Source organism: Petromyzon marinus, chromosome 47, assembly GCF_048934315.1.
Source record: "Petromyzon marinus isolate PM22_M1 ecotype Great Lakes invasive population chromosome 47, UKy_Petmar_22M1.pri1.0, whole genome shotgun sequence".
Lineage (NCBI taxonomy): Eukaryota > Metazoa > Chordata > Hyperoartia > Petromyzontiformes > Petromyzontidae > Petromyzon > Petromyzon marinus.
Genome location: NC_133713.1, coordinates 10,326,473 through 10,346,440, shown reverse-complemented (window position 1 = coordinate 10,346,440; position 19,968 = coordinate 10,326,473). Strand labels below are relative to the sequence as shown.

The window sequence follows — 19,968 nt, the reverse complement described above, 5'->3', positions numbered from 1 at the left end:
CCCCTCACCTGCTGGAGCAGCTGGTTCTCGGGGTGCCCGGGCGCAGAGTCGGGGCCGACGCGCCGGCGCAGCGTGTACTCTAGCAGCTGGCCACTCGCATTCACCACCAGCGTGTCGGGCCCCCCGTCCACCAGCGGGCAGTCGAGTCGGGGGGGCGGCGTGGGGGGGCCCGGGACGGAAGCATAGCGGAGAGTCACGCCTACCAGCAGGCCTGGGGGTGGGGGGCAAATGGGGTCGGGGGGGGGGGGGTAAAGGGGGAGGGGCAAAGCGGAATTCGATTATCCTTGGGCGGATTGTAATCCCTGTTGCGGATTGAACCGTGCTCGCGGTTTTACGCTGCGTGGCTGCTCCTCGCTCGTCGAGAGTCTGGGGCTCCGTGACCTCGGCGCCCACGTGGCCGCGGGCACGCGGGGGGCGAAGTCGACTGACCACGCGGAGAAGGGAATCGGACGACGCCTCTTCTGCTCCTTCGCCCGAGCCGTACGTCGGTCGACCGCAGATGTGCCCCAATCGCCTCGATTGTTCGTTGGGCCAATATCTCTTGTAGGGACCCTGTGTTACGCCTTCGTCCACTGCAATGTTGATGTGTTTGTCTCCGTTGTTGCTGCTGCTGTGCGCGCGCAGCACCACGGATCTCCCGTGTAAAATAGACGGGCAGCTGGCTAAACGGGACTATCATCATCTGAATAACAAATAAAAACCAAACTAAAATCTGAATCGCCTCGTTTTTACACAGAATGGGCTGCTGCTGCGTTGGCAGTGGTGCACAAGAACAGTTCACAGCAACAAAAGCTCAACACGGCCACGTGTGGATCTTAAATTTTTTTTTTTTAATATGTACAATTGGGTGACGTTCCGGTCAATGGACCTTCTTCACAGCTACGAAGAGAGACCGGTGGCCGAAACGTCGCCAATTATTTATTTCCCATCTTCAAGGCCGCCGCATTAGAGTGTCCGGTTCGTTACACACACAGACTGTTTGCATTGTCATTGCTTTTGCTTCATCGGGACTACTACTGCTGCACCCCCCATTCCACCCCCCCTCCCATTACGCCGAATTATTATATAGGGGGGTGGGCGGTGAAATATGTGAGGCTTTTCATGTCGGCTTACGTTTAAAACAGTCCTGCATGGAAAACGAGGGTTGCCACCTGTACCGCATTTGTACGGGGTTTTTGGTGTATTTTACATTAGAGCTCGTGCTGACCGTTGCGGATTCAAACGATAAACTTAAAAAAAATGTTTTAACCAGATAAGGACCAACTGAGCTATACCAAACAGCTCTTTTTTCCTAAGCAGACTGCCCGCAAATAATAGCTCAACAAAGTGGCTCATCATCACGCGGACATGTATAACAGCAGCCACATACTCTGAACGTGTGCTTACAAATGTGGAGGGGAAAACCGGAGAACCTGGAGAAAAATCCACACGACCACAGGGAAAGAGAGAGAGGGGCATGCAGACTCCAAATTTACAGCGGGCGTCAGGGTCGGGATCGAAAGCCCACGACCTCCGTGGTTAGGTCTGGAGTGGAAAATATGGTGACCCGAGTGGAGTTCCTTGACAATGAATCATCGTTGGATCTGGCTTCAGTGGCCCAAACACTCCCACGGCAATGGCCAAGGCGCCCGAGAAGAGCGGTGTTTGTTCTCCCAGGGAATCTCACTGTTTGCATGATTCAGCGGAATGTGTTGTGATGCTCACCGAGCCAACCTCAAGATGCCCCAATGACATGGTGGGTTTCAGTAGTGTTGGGTCAGGAGTGGCGTGGAAGCGGCCGATGAGAGACGCGCGCGCACACACACACAGAGTATTGCTCCAATAAGCACGTCGGCACAATCACGCTTGTCTCGCAAATAAACAAATACGCCTGCACGTTTGGGAAATGACTTCCTCGCCCGCGTGTGCGCACCAGACGCACGGTTGTTGGTTGTTGTGCGTGGATTCAATGGTGGTGGTGGTGGTGGTGGAGGAAGGGAGGCGGTGGGTTTGTGTGTTTGTAATAAAGAACCGAACGAAAATGGAGAATGATGGAGACAGGAAGACAGGCGCCAGGGGATGGTGGAGAGAAAGGATCAGAGACGCTCCGGGGGTAGCACAAATGAGAGGAGACGACGAGAGGCGACACGAGCCCACGAAATGTGAATGTCCATAGGTTCGGGTGGGGAGCGGTCGTGTAGCGGTTAGCGCGCCGTGGGGGTGTGGGGACGAGGAAGGGAAGCAGCTGCTCCAGCAGGTGAAGGCACGGACGTGGGGGTGTGGGATTACCGCTCACGGTCAACACCACCGGTGACGATTATTTGAACCGGACCTCCCCTAGGTCGACTCAGCCCTCAAATGAGTACCCGGTGCGGTGTGTAAACATCGCCACTGGGGAGACAAAGGCGGCCGGGCGTGGTCCTGGCCACCCACCCCCTCGTGTGCAGTGGCGCCACACACTTTGCCTGTTGTACATCTGTATTTTCGCGTCTCGCTAACAGCACTTGCCCAAACAGTCTGTCGAGGCTACACGGGGGACCTTTGTCTTTGTGGTGAGGAAGTGGTGGGGAGGGGGGGGGGCATCACGAACACGTGACTCAGCGCGGGGGGAGTGGGGGGCGGGTGGTTACAAAGGGCCCCGCGTGTTGCGGGCGGACACGTCGAGAATCCGTGCCGATAAAACCCCGCGCGTGCTCCCACGGCGCGTGAGAGCCTTAAAGAGCCGTGGGGAGGGAAGGGGGGGAGGTCAACTTCTCCACCCACCCCACCCCTCGCCACCAGCCGCCGACCCCTCGTTACCCATCGCCGCGTCGCGTGCGAATCCTCCTGCGGCACCAGATGAGCTGACGCCGCCGGATTGAGAGCAAAAAGCCCGGGGCTCTCTCGACCGGGACACCCCCCCCACACACACCACCGCTCCGCCCTCCCCGAACCGCGAACCGAATGAGCAGGCGATGCCCCCCTCTGCTGCCGTGTCGCCTGCGGGAGGATCCGTGCGTGGATGATGATTCAAGCAATGTTACTCAGGAGGGCAGGGCAGGGGTATTCTGCACCCCCCCCCCCCCGTCATTGGGGCGCCACGGTGGTGAGATGTTAACTACCTCGCCTGGTACGCAGGAGGGCGTGGGTTCGAAGCCGACCCTGATGCCTCCTGCTGTATATTTGGATCTTGCGTGTCTCTCTCTCTCCCCGTGGTGAGATGTTAACTACCTCGCCTGGTACGCAGGAGGTCGTGGGTTCGAAGCCGACCCTGATGCCTCCTGCTGTATATTTGGATCTTGCGTGTCTCTCTCTCCGTGGTGAGATGTTAACTACCTCGCCTGGTACGCATGAGGGCGTGGGTTCGATCCTGACTCTGACGCCTGCTGTATATTTGGGTCCTCCGGTTTTTCCCCGCACATTTAAGAACATGCGTTTAGAGTATTTGGCTGCTATACATTTCCACGTGATAAGCCACTTCGTTGAACTATCATTTGTGATGGCCAGGTCGCTTCTGAAAAAGAGCTACGTAGCTCAGTGGGCCTTACGTGGCAAAATAAATAAAAAATAATAACAGTTTTATTAATTTATAGTTTGACGTCAGTTGGTTTGATGAACACAAAATTAATGAACGAACCAGCTAATTTTTCACCAGCCAAGAGCCAATCACACGTGCGCTTTTATTTTGATTTACGGTGTCCATTTTTTCAACGTGGTTACTCCTTGGGGTGCCCCTATTGAATGGATGGTTGTGCAACAGGACTTTTATTTTGAATGGGTGCCTTTATTAATTCATATTTTTACACTTTTAACTTTGAGAAGTGTCCGTTTCTTACTTTAAACAGTACAATATCTGTCCATTCAAGGGGGCTTTTGTTTTTATTAGGGTGTCCATATACTGAAATTCAATTCTAGAGTGTAAGGTGTCCGTCTCGTACATGTTCATGCAAGGGTGCTTTTAATTTGAACGGGGTGCCCTATTTCTTTACTGGTACCGTTTATATATTTGCAAGACTCTTGTGTTGAGCAGGCATTCTTGGGATGTCCATCTCTTAAATATGCCCACACAGCAGAGCTTCAATTTTGAAATAGTATCCCATCACTTTATACATTCAAACAAGAGGCCCTTTATATTTGGGTGGGTTTCCACATCTTGCATGCACATAATAGGGCCTTTATTGTGAAGGGGTGTATCTCGCACGCGCTGCTTCACGTTCACGCAGAGGGAATTTTGAAACAGTGGCCGTAATTTTCGTCATATTGGTTCATTTAAGTTTGCTTTTAAAGTGACGGCACTTTAACTGATTCTGGTGGAAAAAAAATCCAGGTCTCAGAATTCATCATTTCAGTTTGACTACCGCGAGACGTGTGTCTGTACCGTGTGTTGAACTTATTTCGCGTCGTACATAGGCAATCGTGCTCATCGGATGGACGGTGCCTCTTGAATAAGCTCCCAGCACGTGGCGCGATGCGAAACGTCAGACTTCGTACCTCGTAAAGGGGCCGTCAATAAATGACGTCACGCGATTTTGGACGATTTTTGACCCCACAAAAAGTCAGACCCCCCCCCCTCAAATATGACGTCACAAAGCTCAGCCCCCCCCAAAAAACCAGGCTTCAAATCGCTTTAAACTATTGTCATTGTAGTGCGTATTTAATGTGGCGCTGGACTCTGACGTTGTAGGAGAAAACATTTATTTAAAAAAAGTATATCTAATTAAGTAGAACGTGTTGTCTATATTTATTTAAGTTGCGCATTTTGATGTAACGTCACATTTCTCAAACCCCCCCCCTCGTCACACATCGTCACAAATGTTTGACCCCCCCCCCCCTAGGTGCGTGACGTCATTTATGGACGGCCCCAAAGACATTGGAGTGCAGCTGTGACATCTCATTCAGCGGGCCGTTCCTCTTAACAGGAGGGGTACGGCATTGCGAATAGCCACAACGTCTCATCGGAGGACACCGATAAGCAACGCTTTAAATACAATTGAGCGACGGACTGAGCAACGACAGAAGACGGTGGAACAATTCGGAGCAAAGCTGGCGAGAAAAAAGCAACGTTTAGTAAAACCCTGAACGGCTGTGGGAGTTTTACAGCGACGTCACCTTTTCTACTAAAGCAGAAGCGGCCATTGAGCGGCGTGAACAAGAACCGGTTTAGTTGATGAGAGTCGTGGAGCGGGCAATACCCCCCCCCCTCGCCCCCCCCTTCCTTTTACCCTCCTCGCACCCCCCCCCTCGCCCACCACCCGCAAATCGATCATCGCCACGATGATGTTGGCCGGGTCATCGGGTTCGTAGCGGCAGCGCCGCGCGAACCGCTGCACCACCGCTCCCCCACCAGCAAGCACGCAGGCTCATAAACCCCCACCTACCCACCCACCCACCTGCTCCCCTCCACCAACATTAAGAACGTGACGATCTATCGAGCACAGCTATAAAGATTACGTAATTCTATTTGCTGCTGCTGCTGCCCGTCTCTAGCACGAGGTGCGCCTTCGAGGCCCACGGTTAAGCCTCGCGTGTGCGGCTTGGTGACCGAGCTGAAGAGCGCGAATCGGCGTCACTTGCTTTAAATGTCAAGTGACTTTTTTAAAATTTCAGGTCACTTTTTAAATTTCTTGTCACTTTTTTTATTTTAAGTCACTTTTATTAATGTAAAGTCACGTGTTTTAAAATAGAAATATGTGTCATTAAACCCGCCACCACCCGACACAGCCAATAAGTAAGGTTTGTCACGTTAGCAAAACGTGCCAGTTCGTTACTAGTACAGCACACCGGTTGGTGTTGGAGAGAAAACCGCACGACATTTACAATCCGGTAGTAACAACCAGCATCATCAGGTAGACAGCCAGAGTTGGGGACAAATCCTCCTCCTGGTTCGGTCTTAAATAGAGTGGGGGGGGGGGGGTAATACGTGCATATAAATTACAATCCATTGCCAGTTGGGTTATTCATAGGCTAATCAACGTACGTTATGCATGCACATTGTGGCGGGTTTAACGACACATTAATGTTTACGCGATCGAACCCAAAAAAAAACTCGATTATGGATAACATTGGTCGCAAAGAGCTACTCCGTGTTAAACTGACGTTGTTGTTGTTGTTCCGGAGGGAGGGTCCCCACGAGTTACCTTATTGGGATGTTTGGCCACTTCGTTGTTTATTTGTCCTTGATTATTATAATTGTTATCATTATTAGGAGCTCTTGCATTTGTTTATCCCAGGAAATGCCCCATCGAGTCTTAGGATTGTTCTTCAGGATCGGCCGTGCTAAACTTTGCGTGAAAGCGTGGGACGATTGCTGTGCGTTTTCCCAATTAAGTATTTCGCGGTGTCATTAGCACAAATTACGATTTTAAACATTTCAAATCATCACCTGGAAGACAAAAAAACCCCACCACGTGTACCAGGGGATACATCACTCGGGAGATCCGTACAGATGGCTTTCACGAAGCAGCTCACCGACCATGCAATGTCCTGAACCCGCCAAACAACGCAGACGCGGGTTTCGGAAGCGTCACACAAAAAACAAAATCCCTTCCTGCATTGAATCCACCAACCCTGGCATCCAAAGCACCGGATCCCAGGTTCAGGGCAGCCACCGCGGCCAAGCCTCTGGTGTTGTTTGTACACAGCGCTCACGAACACCGTGCCCGCGAAGCTAGTACACCGTGGACCTGATCTCGATTGGTAAATAAAGCTGCAACAGAGTTTACCAGCTGTGTGTGGGAGAGTTCAAATCGTCGCTCTCATCAGGGTGCGATTTTATGGGGAGAATGGGGATTTCCTTGGCTCTAGTTTTTCCTATTCCCCATGACTGCATTTTTAATTACCATCCCCGGCGCTGGCAGGTAGGTCATGAGGTAGGGGGGGGGGCATCATTTATATATGACCCCCTCCGCCCCATAGATTGTGAACACCACAAAACATTAGACTTTGGACTCAGCCAGGCGTGCCACGGTAGAAATGCATCATTGTTCTAATTAAAATTTCAAAGTGCATATAGCACAATGAGACAATAACACCTGTTACGTGTAACATTATGATCATTTTCATCTATTGTCAATCGATGATGAAGGCCTCGCCATGCCGTGTCAGCCATTGATTGACCATACTTCACCACGCTGGTCAGTGCGGGATGGTGGAAACCTATTTTGACAAATCGCTCCCTGGCCATTATCAATATCGTTGTGATCATCACCACCATCATCAGCAACATACACCCAATGATCTACAAATGATGATCATCATTATCAATTAAAATCATAACATCATTGTCATCTCAGTAATTCCACGACCACCATCACCGTCATAATTATCATCATCGACCAATCAATCATCAGCAGCATCATCATCATCAACAATGATCATTAACAACACCAGCATCATCCAATCAATCATAATTAATCAACAACTAATCGTCAATGACCATCTTCACAGCAGGGCCGCCACCACCAACTAATCATCACCACCGTCATACTCATCGTCATTATTGCCCCTGCAAGGGTTGGTAAAGTGAGTACCACGTATTAAAATCTGTACCGCTTTGTGGATGAAGACAGTGGCTGAGCTATCGGAAGACTGGCCCCCGTCATAGGAACGTGGAATAAACAGCACCAGCTTAAGACTGCCGACAGATTTGAACGCTGTCCAGCGCGATTTGACGGCGCGATTTGACACGCTGTCAGTGGACGTGGATTGATTGTCCATTACCTAACCACGTGGGAGCCAGTGAGATTCATTATCGCGTTTGCACAGGGGGGCAGGGGACCGGTAATTATGTAATGGGTAGAGCCGCAGCCCTGCAACTGCTTGCTCACGTCATTGCTGGCGGAAGAAGGGCCTCCTCTTCCCACGCTGGACAAACGTCTCGGAAAGGTGGGGAGTACCCACACTTTACCCCACCACGTGGGACATGCGGCATGCCAATCAAGCGACCGCAAGCGAGATCAGCAGGTGGCTTTTGCATTCGTAGGCTGATAATCATCACGCGCGAAAAGTGCCCCTGTGGTTTCGGGAGCGGGGACTCTAACGGTGGTGTTCCGTTCAGAGTGGCTGGAGATGTACAATTAACCAAGGGGCTCGGTGAGAGACATAACAAGACGCCGAGATGTCACTTCACCATTCCTATTCGTTCACAAGGAGCAGGCGACTTGTGCTGTTTGTTTTGGGGCGCCGCGGTGGCTAGGAGATGTTAACTACCTCGCCTGGTATGCAGGAGGTCGTGGGTTCTATCCCGACCTTAACGCCTGCAGTATATATGGAGTCTGCATCTCTCCCTCTCCCCGTGGTCGCATGGATTTTTCTCCGGGTTTCCCCTCCACATTTAGAGACACCCATTGAGAGTATTTGACTGCAATAAAATGTCCACATGATGAGCCACTCTGTTGGGCTGTCATTTGTGGCCAGGTCGCTCGCTCCTGACAAAGAGCTATAACAGCTCGGTGGGCTTCACCTGGTTAAATTAAAATGTAAAAATGTTTACACATCCCATAGGGCACACGGTCTCCTATCCTCCGAGAATACACAATTTCAGCTGCATTGAGTGAACACACAAGCGAACTGGAGTTATACTGTCGTGTTGTAATGTCGAGTTATAATGTGTTATAATGTTGAGTTATAATGTTGCGTTGTGCGGGGGGGGGGGGTGCAATTGGCCGTACGTTTGGCTACGTACGGTGCGAAAGAAGTCCCACATACATAGGCACGCCGTAGGGAGAAAGTGGAATTAGCGAGCGCCTATTAGGGGCCGTCAATAAATGACGTCACGCAATTTTTGACGATTTTTGACCCCCCCCCTCGTCACATGGCGTCACAAAAAGTCAGACCCCCCTCAAATGACGTCACAAAGCTCTGCCCCCCCCCCAAAAAAAATGCTTCCAATCGCTTTAAACTACTGTCATTGTAGCGCGTATTTAATGTGGCGCTGCACTCTGATGTTGTAGGAGAAAACATTTATTAAAAAGTCTATTTAATTATGTAGAACGTGTTGTCTATATTTATTTAAAGTTGCGCATTTTGATGTGACGTCACATCTCTCCCCCCCTCGTCACACATCGTCACAAATGCCTGACCCCCCCTACCCCCCCCTTAGGTGCGTGACGTCATTTATGGACGGCCCCTTAAGGCCCGGCCGACGCATGGTGGCCTGGTGTGGCCAGCACCGCGCCTGTCGACGTGCTGTCTCCCCAAGTGCTGACGTCTGCACACTGCAGCAGGTATTCACTTAAGGCTGAGTAGACCTAGGGGAGGACACGAAGACGCGTCCTGGTATCGCTTGCACGCTGATGCTGTACGTGGCGTGGAGTCAAGCACAGGTGGTTGGGCATTGTGAGAGCAGTGCGCTAACCACTGCGCCACCGCTCCCAATGTGCACACTTGCATATAACCGTAACATGCAAAGAAAAAAAAACAAAGATCCCCCGTATAGCCTTAAGAGACTGTAGGGGCAAGTGCTGTTAGCGAGCAGCACCTATGAAGGGCCGGGCACGGCACAAGAGGGGGTGGCCAACACCACGCCCGGCCGCCTTTGTCTCCCCACGTGGCGATGTTTACACACCGCACCAGGTACTCAATGAATGCTGAGTCGATCTTGGAGAGGCTCAAGACCGGTTCGACATTTTCGCTGTCACTGTTGTTGGTCGTGAGCGGGAATCGAACTCGGGTGGCCGTGTTCGTAGAGCAGTGCCCTAACCACTGCGCCACCGCTCCCCACACACACAACCATAACACAAGCACGTACACACACACACATGGGCACACCAACAATGAACACGAAGCGTCAACACGGAATCACCAAACAAAGACAAGGATCCCCCGTATAGCCTTAACAGACTATTGGGGGCAAGTGCTAAGCGAGCAGCGATGACGGCATCACCAGCGGCACCATCATCATCGGCATCGTCAGCCTGCACTGCCATCAGCACCAGCGTCATCAACACCAACGCTACCATCATCATCATCAGCACTAGCAGCACCAGCATGCACCACTACCCAGCATCGTCAGCTGCATGACCATCACACTCACCATCACATCACTAGCAACATCACAAACACACTATCACATTCACCATCATCGCATTCACCAGCAGCACCACTGCCACCACATTCACCAGCAGCACCATCACTAACACCATCACGTTCACCAGCAGCACCATCACTAACACCATCACGTTCACCAGCAGCACCCATCACTAACACCATCACGTTCACCAGCAGCACCATCACTAACACCATCACGTTCACCAGCAGCACCATCACTAACACCATTACGTTCACCAGCAGCACCATCACTAACACCATCACATTCACCAGCAGCACTAGCACCATCATTAACACCATCACGTTCACCAGCATCACCATCACGAACACCATCACGTTCACCAGCAGCACCATCACGAACACCATCACGTTCACCAGCATCTCCATCACTAACACCATCACGTTCACCAGCATCACCATCACTAACACCATCACATTCACCAGCAGCACCATCACTAACACCATCACATTCACCAGCAGCACCATCACGAACACCATCACGAACACCATCACTAACACCATCACTAACACCATCACTAACACCATCACTAGCACCATCACTAACACCATCACTAGCACCATCACTAACACCATCACGAACACCATCACTAACACCATCACTAACACCATCACGAACACCATCACTAGCACCATCACTAGCACCATCACTAACACCATCACTAGCACCATCACTAACACCATCACGAACACCATCACTAACACCATCACTAGCACCATCACTAACACCATCACTAACACCATCACGTTCACCATCACTAACACCATCACTAGCACCATCACTAACACCATCACTAGCACCATCACTAACACCATCACTAACACCATCACTAGCACCATCACTAACACCATCACTAACACCATCACTAACACCATCACTAGCACCATCACTAGCACCATCACTAACACCATCACTAACACCATCACTAACACCATCACTAACACCATCACTAGCACCATCACTAACACCATCACTAACAACACCATCACTAACACCATCACTAGCACCATCACTAGCACCATCACTAACACCATCACTAACACCATCACTAACAACACCATCACTAACACCATCACTAGCACCATCACTAGCACCATCACTAGCACCATCACTAGCACCATCACTAACACCATCACTAACACCATCACTAACACCATCACTAACACCATCACTAACACCATCACTAGCACCATCACTAACACCATCACTAACACCATCACTAACACCATCACTAACACCATCACTAACACCATCACTAGCACCATCACTAACACCATCACTAACAACACCATCACTAACACCATCACTAGCACCATCACTAGCACCATCACTAACACCATCACTAACACCATCACTAGCACCATCACTAACAACACCATCACTAACACCATCACTAACACCATCACTAGCACCATCACTAGCACCATCACTAACAACACCATCACTAACACCATCACTAACACCATCACTAACACCATCACTAGCACCATCACTAACACCATCACTAGCACCATCACTAACACCATCACTAGCACCATCACTAGCACCATCACTAACACCATCACTAACACCATCACTAACAACACCATCACTAACACCATCACGTGTGCATCGAGGCGTCTCTCACCGTAGATGAGCGCCAGGCCACTCTCGTGCAGGAAGCGTACGCGCCTGTGCTTGAAGAGCCAAGTGGTGAGGATGGTGACGATAAGCAGCAGGATGAAGATCAGCAGGTTCACGCTGTCACGCCGATGGCTCTCCTCGACCCTCTTCTCCCCTCGGGCTCCCGCCGCTGCAGCGGATGCCGCCGCCGCTGCTGCTGATGATGAAGCCGATCCTCTTTGCGCTGATGCTGATGCTGCTGCTGCTACTGGGGCCGCTCTTGCTGCTGCTGCTGCTGCTGCTCCTGCTGCTGCTGCCGCTTGCACTTCTACAGAAGTCAGACGACGGTGGGAAGATATCTCGGGGCCGGCGGCCTCTTTGGGGGGGGCGATCTGTTGAGCATCGCGCGGGTCGGCGAGCCCCCCACCTCCGCGGAGCGAGCCCCCCACGCAACAATGCAGGGACAGAGACGCGCAGAGGAGAGGCAGCAACTGAGCGGCGAGAGCAGAGCTCCTCATCCTGTCCGCCATGGCGAAGACCGAGAGGGGGGGGGGGGTGCCTGTGTGTGTGTCTGTGTGTGTATCTGTGCCGTATGTGTGTGTGTCTGTGTGTGTGTCTGTGTGTGTGACGACGTGCTACGGTGCTAGTGGTGAGAGGGAGGAACGGGAAGGCGATGCGGATGATGGGGGGGTGGAGGTGGGGGGAGAGCGCCGGACGGAGTGAGAGCGGCGCCGTTGTGCGATTGTGCGCGGTGTGCGAGTGGATGATGATGTCTGTGTGTGTGTCTGTGTGTGTGTCTGTCTCTGTGTGTGTCTGTGTGTCTGTCTGTGTGTGTGTGTCTGTCTGTGTGTGTGTCTGTGTGTCTGTCTCTGTGTGTGTCTGTGTGTCTGTCTGTGTGTGTGTGTCTGTCTGTGTGTGTGTCTGTGTCTGTGTGTGTCTGTCTGTGTGTGTCTGTGTCTGTCTGTGTGTGTCTGTGTCTGTCTGTGTGTCTGTCTGTGTGTGTGTCTGTCTGTGTGTGGCTGTGTGTCTGTGTGTGTGTGTCTGTCTGTGTGTGTGTCTGTGTCTGTCTCTGTGTGTGTCTGTGTGTCTGTCTGTGTGTGTGTGTCTGTCTGTGTGTGTGTCTGTGTCTGTCTCTGTGTGTGTCTGTCTGTGTGTGTCTGTGTGTCTGTGTGTGTGTGTCTGTCTGTCTGTGTGTGTGTCTGTCTGTGTGTGTGTCTGTCTGTGTGTGTCTGTGTGTGTCTGTCTGTGTGTGTCTGTCTGTGTGTGTGTGTCTGTGTGTGTCTGTGTGTGTGTCTGTCTGTGTGTGTGTCTGTCTGTGTGTGTGTCTGTCTGTGTGTGTGTCTGTCTGTGTGTGTGTCTGTGTCTGTCTCTGTGTGTGTCTGTCTGTGTGTGTCTGTCTGTGTCTGTGTCTTTCTGTGTTTGTCTGTGTGTCTGTCTATGTGTGTGTCTGTCTGTGTGTGTCTGTGTGTCTGTGTGTGTGTGTCTGTCTGTCTGTGTGTGTGTCTGTCTGTGTGTGTGTCTGTGTGTGTGTCTTTGTGTGTGTCTGTCTGTGTGTGTCTGTCTGTGTGTCTGTGTGTGTGTGTGTCTGTCTGTGTGTCTGTGTGTGTCTGTGTGTCTGTCTGTGTGTGTCTGTGTGTCTGTCTGTGTGTGTGTCTGCCTGTGTGTGTGTCTGTCTGTGTGTGTCTGTGTGTGTCTGTCTGTGTGTGTCTGTCTGTGTGTGTCTGTCTGTGTGTGTCTGTCTGTGTGTGTCTGTGTGTGTCTGTCTGTGTGTGTCTGTGTGTGTGTGTCTGTGTGTGTGTGTGTCTGTCTGTGTGTGTGTCTGTCTGTGTGTGTGTCTGTCTGTGTGTGTCCGTCTGTCTGTGTGTGTCTGTGTGTGTCTGTGTGTGTGTCTGTGTGTGTCTGTGTGTGTGTCTGTCTGTGTGTGTCTGTTTGTGTGTCTGTCTGTGTGTCTGTCTGTGTGTCTGTCTGTGTTTGTCTCTGTGTGTGTCTGTTTGTGTGTGTCTATCTGTGTGTGTGTCTGCCTGTGTGTGTCTGTGTGTGTCTGTCTGTGTGTGTGTCTGTCTCTGTGTGTGTATGTGTCTGTCTGTGTGTCTGTGTGTGTCTGTCTGTGTGTGTGTATGTGTGTGTCTGTTTGTGTGGCTGTCTGTGTGTGTGTCTGTCTGTGTGTGTCTGTGTGTGTCTGTCTGTGTGTCTGTGTCTGTCTGTCTGTGTGTGTCTGTCTCTGAGTGTGTCTGTCTGTGTGTGTCTGTCTGTCTGTGTGTCTGTCTGTCTGTGTGTGTCTGTCTGTGTGTGTGTGTCTGTCTGTGTGTGTCTGTTTGTGTGTCTGTCTGTGTGTGTCTGTCTGTGTGTGTCTGTCTGTGTCTATCTGTGTGTGTGTCTGTGTGTCTGTGTGTATGTGTGTCGGTGTGTGTGTCTGTGTGTGTGTCTGTGTAGTGGGGAGCGGTAATGTAGCGGTTAGCGCTACGCTGCGCAACGAACCCGGCGACCCGAGTTCAATTCCCGCTCACGGCCAACACCACCAGTGACGATTATTTGATGCCGGTCCTGGGCCTCCCCTAGGTTGACTCAGCCTCAAACAAGTATCTGGTGTAGCGGTGTGTAAACATCGCCACCGGGGAGACAAAGGAGGCCGGGCGTGGTGCTAGCGACCCACCCCTTAGTGTGCCGTGTCGGTGTTCATAGGTGCTCGCTAACAGCACTTGCCCCTGCAGTCTGTTCGTGCTATGCGGGGGATCTTTGTCGGGTGGAGAGCGGTGGCCCAACGGTTAGCGCGTCGAGCTACATCGCCACTGGGAAGACGAAGGCGGTCGGGCGTGGTGTTGCCCCACATGCCCCCTCGTGTACCGCGCCCGCCTTCATAGGTGCTACCCGCTAACAGCACTCGCCCCAAAAGTCTAAGGCTATACTGGGCCTCCCCTAGGTCGACTGAGCCTCAAATGAGTGCGGTGTGTAAATATCGCCACTAGGGAGACAAAGGTGGCCGGGCGTGGTGCTGACTACCCCCTCGTGTGCATTTCCGGTCTTCATAAGTGTTCGCTCAAAGCATATTTCCCAACAGTCTGTATCAAGCTATACGAGGGGTCGTTGTCATTGTATTTGTATGATATGTCCTCTATTTTATTGTCTATCAAGTCATACAGGAGGAATTTCTGCCCTTAAATAAACACGCAAAAAACAATGTGTCTCCTTCATATAATACGATATAGTATTGAAAAGTTTTGCTGGCTGGCTGGCTCCCTGGCTGCGTGGTGGCGTCGCCTGCACGCTACAGCAACGAGCCGGGTTCGTGCGTGCTGACGTCACCCCTCCACCCACTCTCCACCCACGCTCCACCCACCCTCCACCCACGCTCCAACCTCCCTCGACCCACCCTCCACCCACGCTCCACCCACCCTCCACCCTCCCTCCACCCTTCACCCATGCTCCACCAACCCTCCACGGGCAGCTCCAGTCATCCTCGCCAATATTAGAAAAAAAAGTTTTGCTGGCTGGAGGGAGGGAGGGATGGTCACCTCCAATGGACGTGTAGGCTGCCAATCAAAACATTAAAAAAAATATTGACATGTAGCGAATTGCCTTCTGGGAGTGAACTATTCCAGCAGCATAGCCTCGGCACAAGCAAACTCTGGACATTTCGGTTTGACACGCGGTGTCTCATCAGCAGACTCGGCCTTGCTTGAATCAACTCTGGCTAACTGCCAGATGTTACAGGCAACGGACCCGCTCTTTTAAGATATGGATCCTGGAGTTCGACTCAATTATATCACACAATACTCAGAATATAACAGAAGAGATAAGCAGACGATGCATCTCTGTGCGCAGTGTCTCGACGTATTGTCTGCTCACATCGTCTTCCTTATATTCTCCAAGACGACGTTGATGTGAATAACTTAACGATGGCGTCAATTCTTAACGCGGCTACGCACAGCGCTCGCTCTCTCTCGCACGGCGAGAGAGAGGACGACTCGGAGTCGCCACGAGGAGCAACCACAGACAGAGGAGGGAATGAGAGGCAGCAGCAGAAGCAGCAGCAGGAGGAGCCACGTGGAGCAACCACAGACAGAGGAGGGAATGAGAAGGCAGCAACAGCAGCAGGAGGAGCCACGTGGAGCAACCACAGTCAGATGAGGGAATGAGAAGGCAGCAGCAGGAGCAGCACGAGGAGCCACGAGGAGCAACCACAGCCAGAGGAGGGAATGAGAAGGCAGCAGCAGCAGAAGGAGCCACGTGGAGCAACCACAGTCAGAGGAGGGAATGAGAAGGCAACAGCAGCAGGAGGAGCCACGAGGAGCAACCACAGTCAGAGGAGGGAATGAGAAGGCAGCAGCAGCAGCAGGAGCAGAAGGAGCAGGTGGAGCAGGAGCAGGCACTACCAACAATTGGCCACAGGCTATGCGGCCCTCTATACATGGAGGTTGACATCTGCCAATTCATGAGTGTGTTTACATGTGTGGAGGAAACTGGAGCGCCTGGAGGAAACCCACACGTACGGTGCCGGTGAGGGGGGGGGGGAGACAATCCCACACAGAACAAGACAACCGTCGAATCGCACCTATACGATTAGCGCGGTTGGCGACGTACGGTGCGAAGGAAGTTGAACGTACAAATACATACGAGTGGAGTCGATATATCTATGGGACAACACGGGGCCGTTTCTGTTTATTGCCAGAGCATGTTTGTTTGCACGCATGTTCGCCACAAGCACGTGTGATTCATACAGGCAGGGTTCCTTGCAAAAGATTAACATTTTGCGTTTGAACATCTTAACACCTTGTTTATTGCCAGAAAGGATAAACACCTATTATTATTATTTTATCTTCACATATCTGCGGGACATTTGTTGCCAGTATCAAAAACTCGGAAAAAAATAATAGGTTTTACCCTTTCTGACAGAAATAATGTTTGCCGTGCCTCTTTCTCCTGGTGATCCACGATTACAGCTCCGTTCAAGAGAAGGGAGTGTCACACAACATGTGTGTTCAAGGGAGTGTCACACAACATGTGTGTTCAAGGGAGTGTCACACAACATGTGTGTTCAAGGGAGTGTCACACAACATGTGTGTTCAAGGGAGTGTCACACAACATGTGTGTTCAAGGGAGTGTCACACAACATGTGTGTTCAAGGGAGTGTCACACAACATGTGTGTTCAAGGGAAGGGAGTGTCACACAACATGTATGTTCAAGGGAGTGTCACACAACATGTGTGTTCAAGGGAGTGTCACACAACATGTGTGTTCAAGGGAGTGTCACACAACATCTGTGTTCAAGGGAGTGTCACACAACATGTGTGTTCAAGGGAGTGTCACACAACATCTGTGTTCAAGGGAGTGTCACACAACATCTGTGTTCAAGGGAGTGTCACACAACATGTGTGTTCAAGGGAGTGTCACACAACATGTGTGTTCAAGAAAGTGTCACACAACATGTATGTTCAAGGGAGTGTCACACAACATGTGTGTTCAAGGGAGTGTCACACAACATCTGTGTTCAAGGGAGTGTCACACAACATCTGTGTTCAAGGGAGTGTCACACAACATCTGTGTTCAAGGGAGTGTCACACAACATGTGTGTTCAAGGGAGTGTCACACAACATGTGTGTTCAAGGGAGTGTCACACAACATGTGTGTTCAAGGGAGTGTCACACAACATGTGTGTTCAAGGGAGTGTCACACAACATGTGTGTTCAAGGGAGTGTCACACAACATGTGTGTTCAAGGGAAGGGAGTGTCACACAACATGTATGTTCAAGGGAGTGTCACACAACATGTGTGTTCAAGGGAGTGTCACACAACATGTGTGTTCAAGGGAGTGTCACACAACATCTGTGTTCAAGGGAGTGTCACACAACATGTGTGTTCAAGGGAGTGTCACACAACATCTGTGTTCAAGGGAGTGTCACACAACATCTGTGTTCAAGGGAGTGTCACACAACATGTGTGTTCAAGGGAGTGTCACACAACATGTGTGTTCAAGAGAGTGTCACACAACATGTGTGTTCAAGGGAAGGGAGTGTCACACAACATGTATGTTCAAGGGAGTGTCACACAACATGTATGTTCAAGGGAGTGTCACACAACATGTGTGTTCAAGGGAGTGTCACACAACATCTGTGTTCAAGGGAGTGTCACACAACATCTGTGTTCAAGGGAGTGTCACACAACATCTGTGTTCAAGGGAGTGTCACACAACATGTGTGTTCAAGAGAAGGGAGTGTCACACAACATGTGTGTTCAAGGGAGTGTCACACAACATGTGTGTTCAAGGGAGTGCCACACAACATGTGTGTTCAAGGGAGTGTCACACAACATCTGTGTTCAAGGGAGTGTCACACAACATCTGTGTTCAAGAGAAGGGAGTGTCACACAACATGTGTGTTCAAGGGAGTGTCACACAACATGTGTGTTCAAGAGAAGGGAGTGTCACACAACATGTGTGTTCAAGGGAGTGTCACGCAACATGTGTGTTCAAGGGAAGGGAGTGTCACACAACATGTGTGTTCAAGGGAAGGGAGTGTCACACAACATGTGTGTTCAAGGGAGTGTCACACAACATGTGTTTTTAAGGGAAGGGAGTGTCACACAACATGTGGGTTCAAGGGAGTGTCACACAACATGTGTGTTCAAGGGAAGGGAGTGTAACACAACATCTGTGCGGTGACCCACCAACCCCTCGCTGCTGCTGCTGCTGCTGCCCCCATCAGTGTTGGGGTTTAGAGGCAGCCCACGTGTCAAGGGTCATCGCACGGGCGCGTGCCCTGCATCAACAACAGCGCGGACTGGTGGGCGCAAGTGTTCACCACAGCTTCCGTTACTCGACACATTCCTTAAGTGGGGAGGGGGCAGTGGGTAGGGGGGGGGGGGCCGGCCCCCCCAGGGTTGGGGGGATGCCCGTGAGCCTCACGGCCTACGGGCCACGTGAGGCCCACGGCGTGGTTATCGCGGCCCAAGACAAGGTACGCATCACTCATTGTGAGCATCTTAAGCGCGCACGAATCGGGTGCTCGAGGGCGTGGGGTATTGACCGCGTAGTGATTTTTAGCAGAAATCATCCCAAAAAGTTGCGACGTTATTTATTTATTTCCCACTTCCTGCTTCGCTTGACGCGGTTTCAAGCAAAGCGTCACGGATATTTGAGCGTGAGATTCACTCACCCAGTGAGCATTTGACGATGTCGGGTGGCTGGAGGGCAACACGGCAACAACAAAAAAACACAATCTGGCTCGATCATTACGTGGCCTTGCCAAACACACAAAAAACCCCGATCATCTTCAATGACAAAACAATTGAGCAAAACAAACTTTCCTGAATCTCAAGACACCGTCTCAGCGAGTGTTCTGCTTGGATTTTTGTTGTTTAAATTCTATTCACGTCATATTCTAAGCTCTTTCGGTAAAGTCACGTTGAAGGGAAACAATAATATAATAAAATATATATAAAACAATAAAAATTATCACGACGTTTCGACCATAACACGAACGGTCGTCATCAGGTGTGGCGGTTCGCATTTATTTATTTCTAAACGGTGTATTTATAAAAAAAAACGTCAGCGCTTCTTTCAAATGTTTCTTGCCGTTGGTTTTTTCACACCTGATAACGACTGTTTGTGTTATGGTCGAAACGTCGTGAGAATTTGTATTGTTTAATATATATTTTATTATTTTATTGTTTGCCTTCAACGTGACTTTACCGAAAGAGCTAAGAATATGAATTACTGCAGTCACGAAAGCTTTAAATCAAAATTCTATTCACGTCTTTTCAGTTTCGAGTGGGCAGAAAACCCAAGGGCTCGCATAAACCCCAAAGGCAAATATCCCTCGTATAAGCTCAACAGGCTGTTGACGCAGCATCTGTGAGCGATCCTCCAACCCCCGCGGTCTCCACACAGTGCTGGGTTAGAGGCCGAACACGTGTCATAACCACCATCGCCCGACAATAAGAGAGACTCCCCCACGCTATGCGGACCGTGAGTTATATCTTGACCATACTTCACCGCGCTGGTCACTCGGCCTTGGTGAAGGCGAGAGGGGCACAGATAACATTGGGTAGTGTTATTTTCCAATTGCTTATGCCTCAAAAGTACAGAAAATGGCTATTAATCCCCAGAAACTTTGCTTTTGTGACCAGGACAGCGATATTTTTAAATGTACCTATTTTCAATGAGAAAACGTGGTGTGCATTTGTGTCATTCCTTCACATAAAGTCCTGGTCACAAAAGCAAAGTTTGTGGGGAATAATAGCCATTTTATATACTTTTGAGGCATAAGCAATTAGAAAATAACACTACCCAGGAACAAAAATAGTGTCACATACATAGTGTATTAATTGCATTTTTATACACTGCC

The 19,968-nt window shown here is 50.6% G+C and overlaps 1 protein-coding gene across 2 annotated transcripts in view; it reads right to left on the bottom strand.

Annotated features, from left to right (window-relative positions):
• Window positions 1–12,279, bottom strand: part of LOC116952633 (sodium/hydrogen exchanger 9-like) — a 52,975-nt gene extending 40,696 nt beyond the window's left edge. For both annotated transcript variants that reach the window (XM_076074391.1, XM_076074392.1), the window contains exons 1-2: window positions 11,652–12,279; window positions 9–211 (exon numbers count right to left, since the gene is read on the bottom strand). In XM_076074391.1, the coding sequence (XP_075930506.1) occupies window positions 9–211; window positions 11,652–12,156 (708 nt within the window). In that variant the 5' untranslated portion in view covers window positions 12,157–12,279. The remainder of the gene's footprint in view (window positions 1–8; window positions 212–11,651) is intronic.
• Window positions 12,280–19,968: the final 7,689 nt, after the last annotated feature.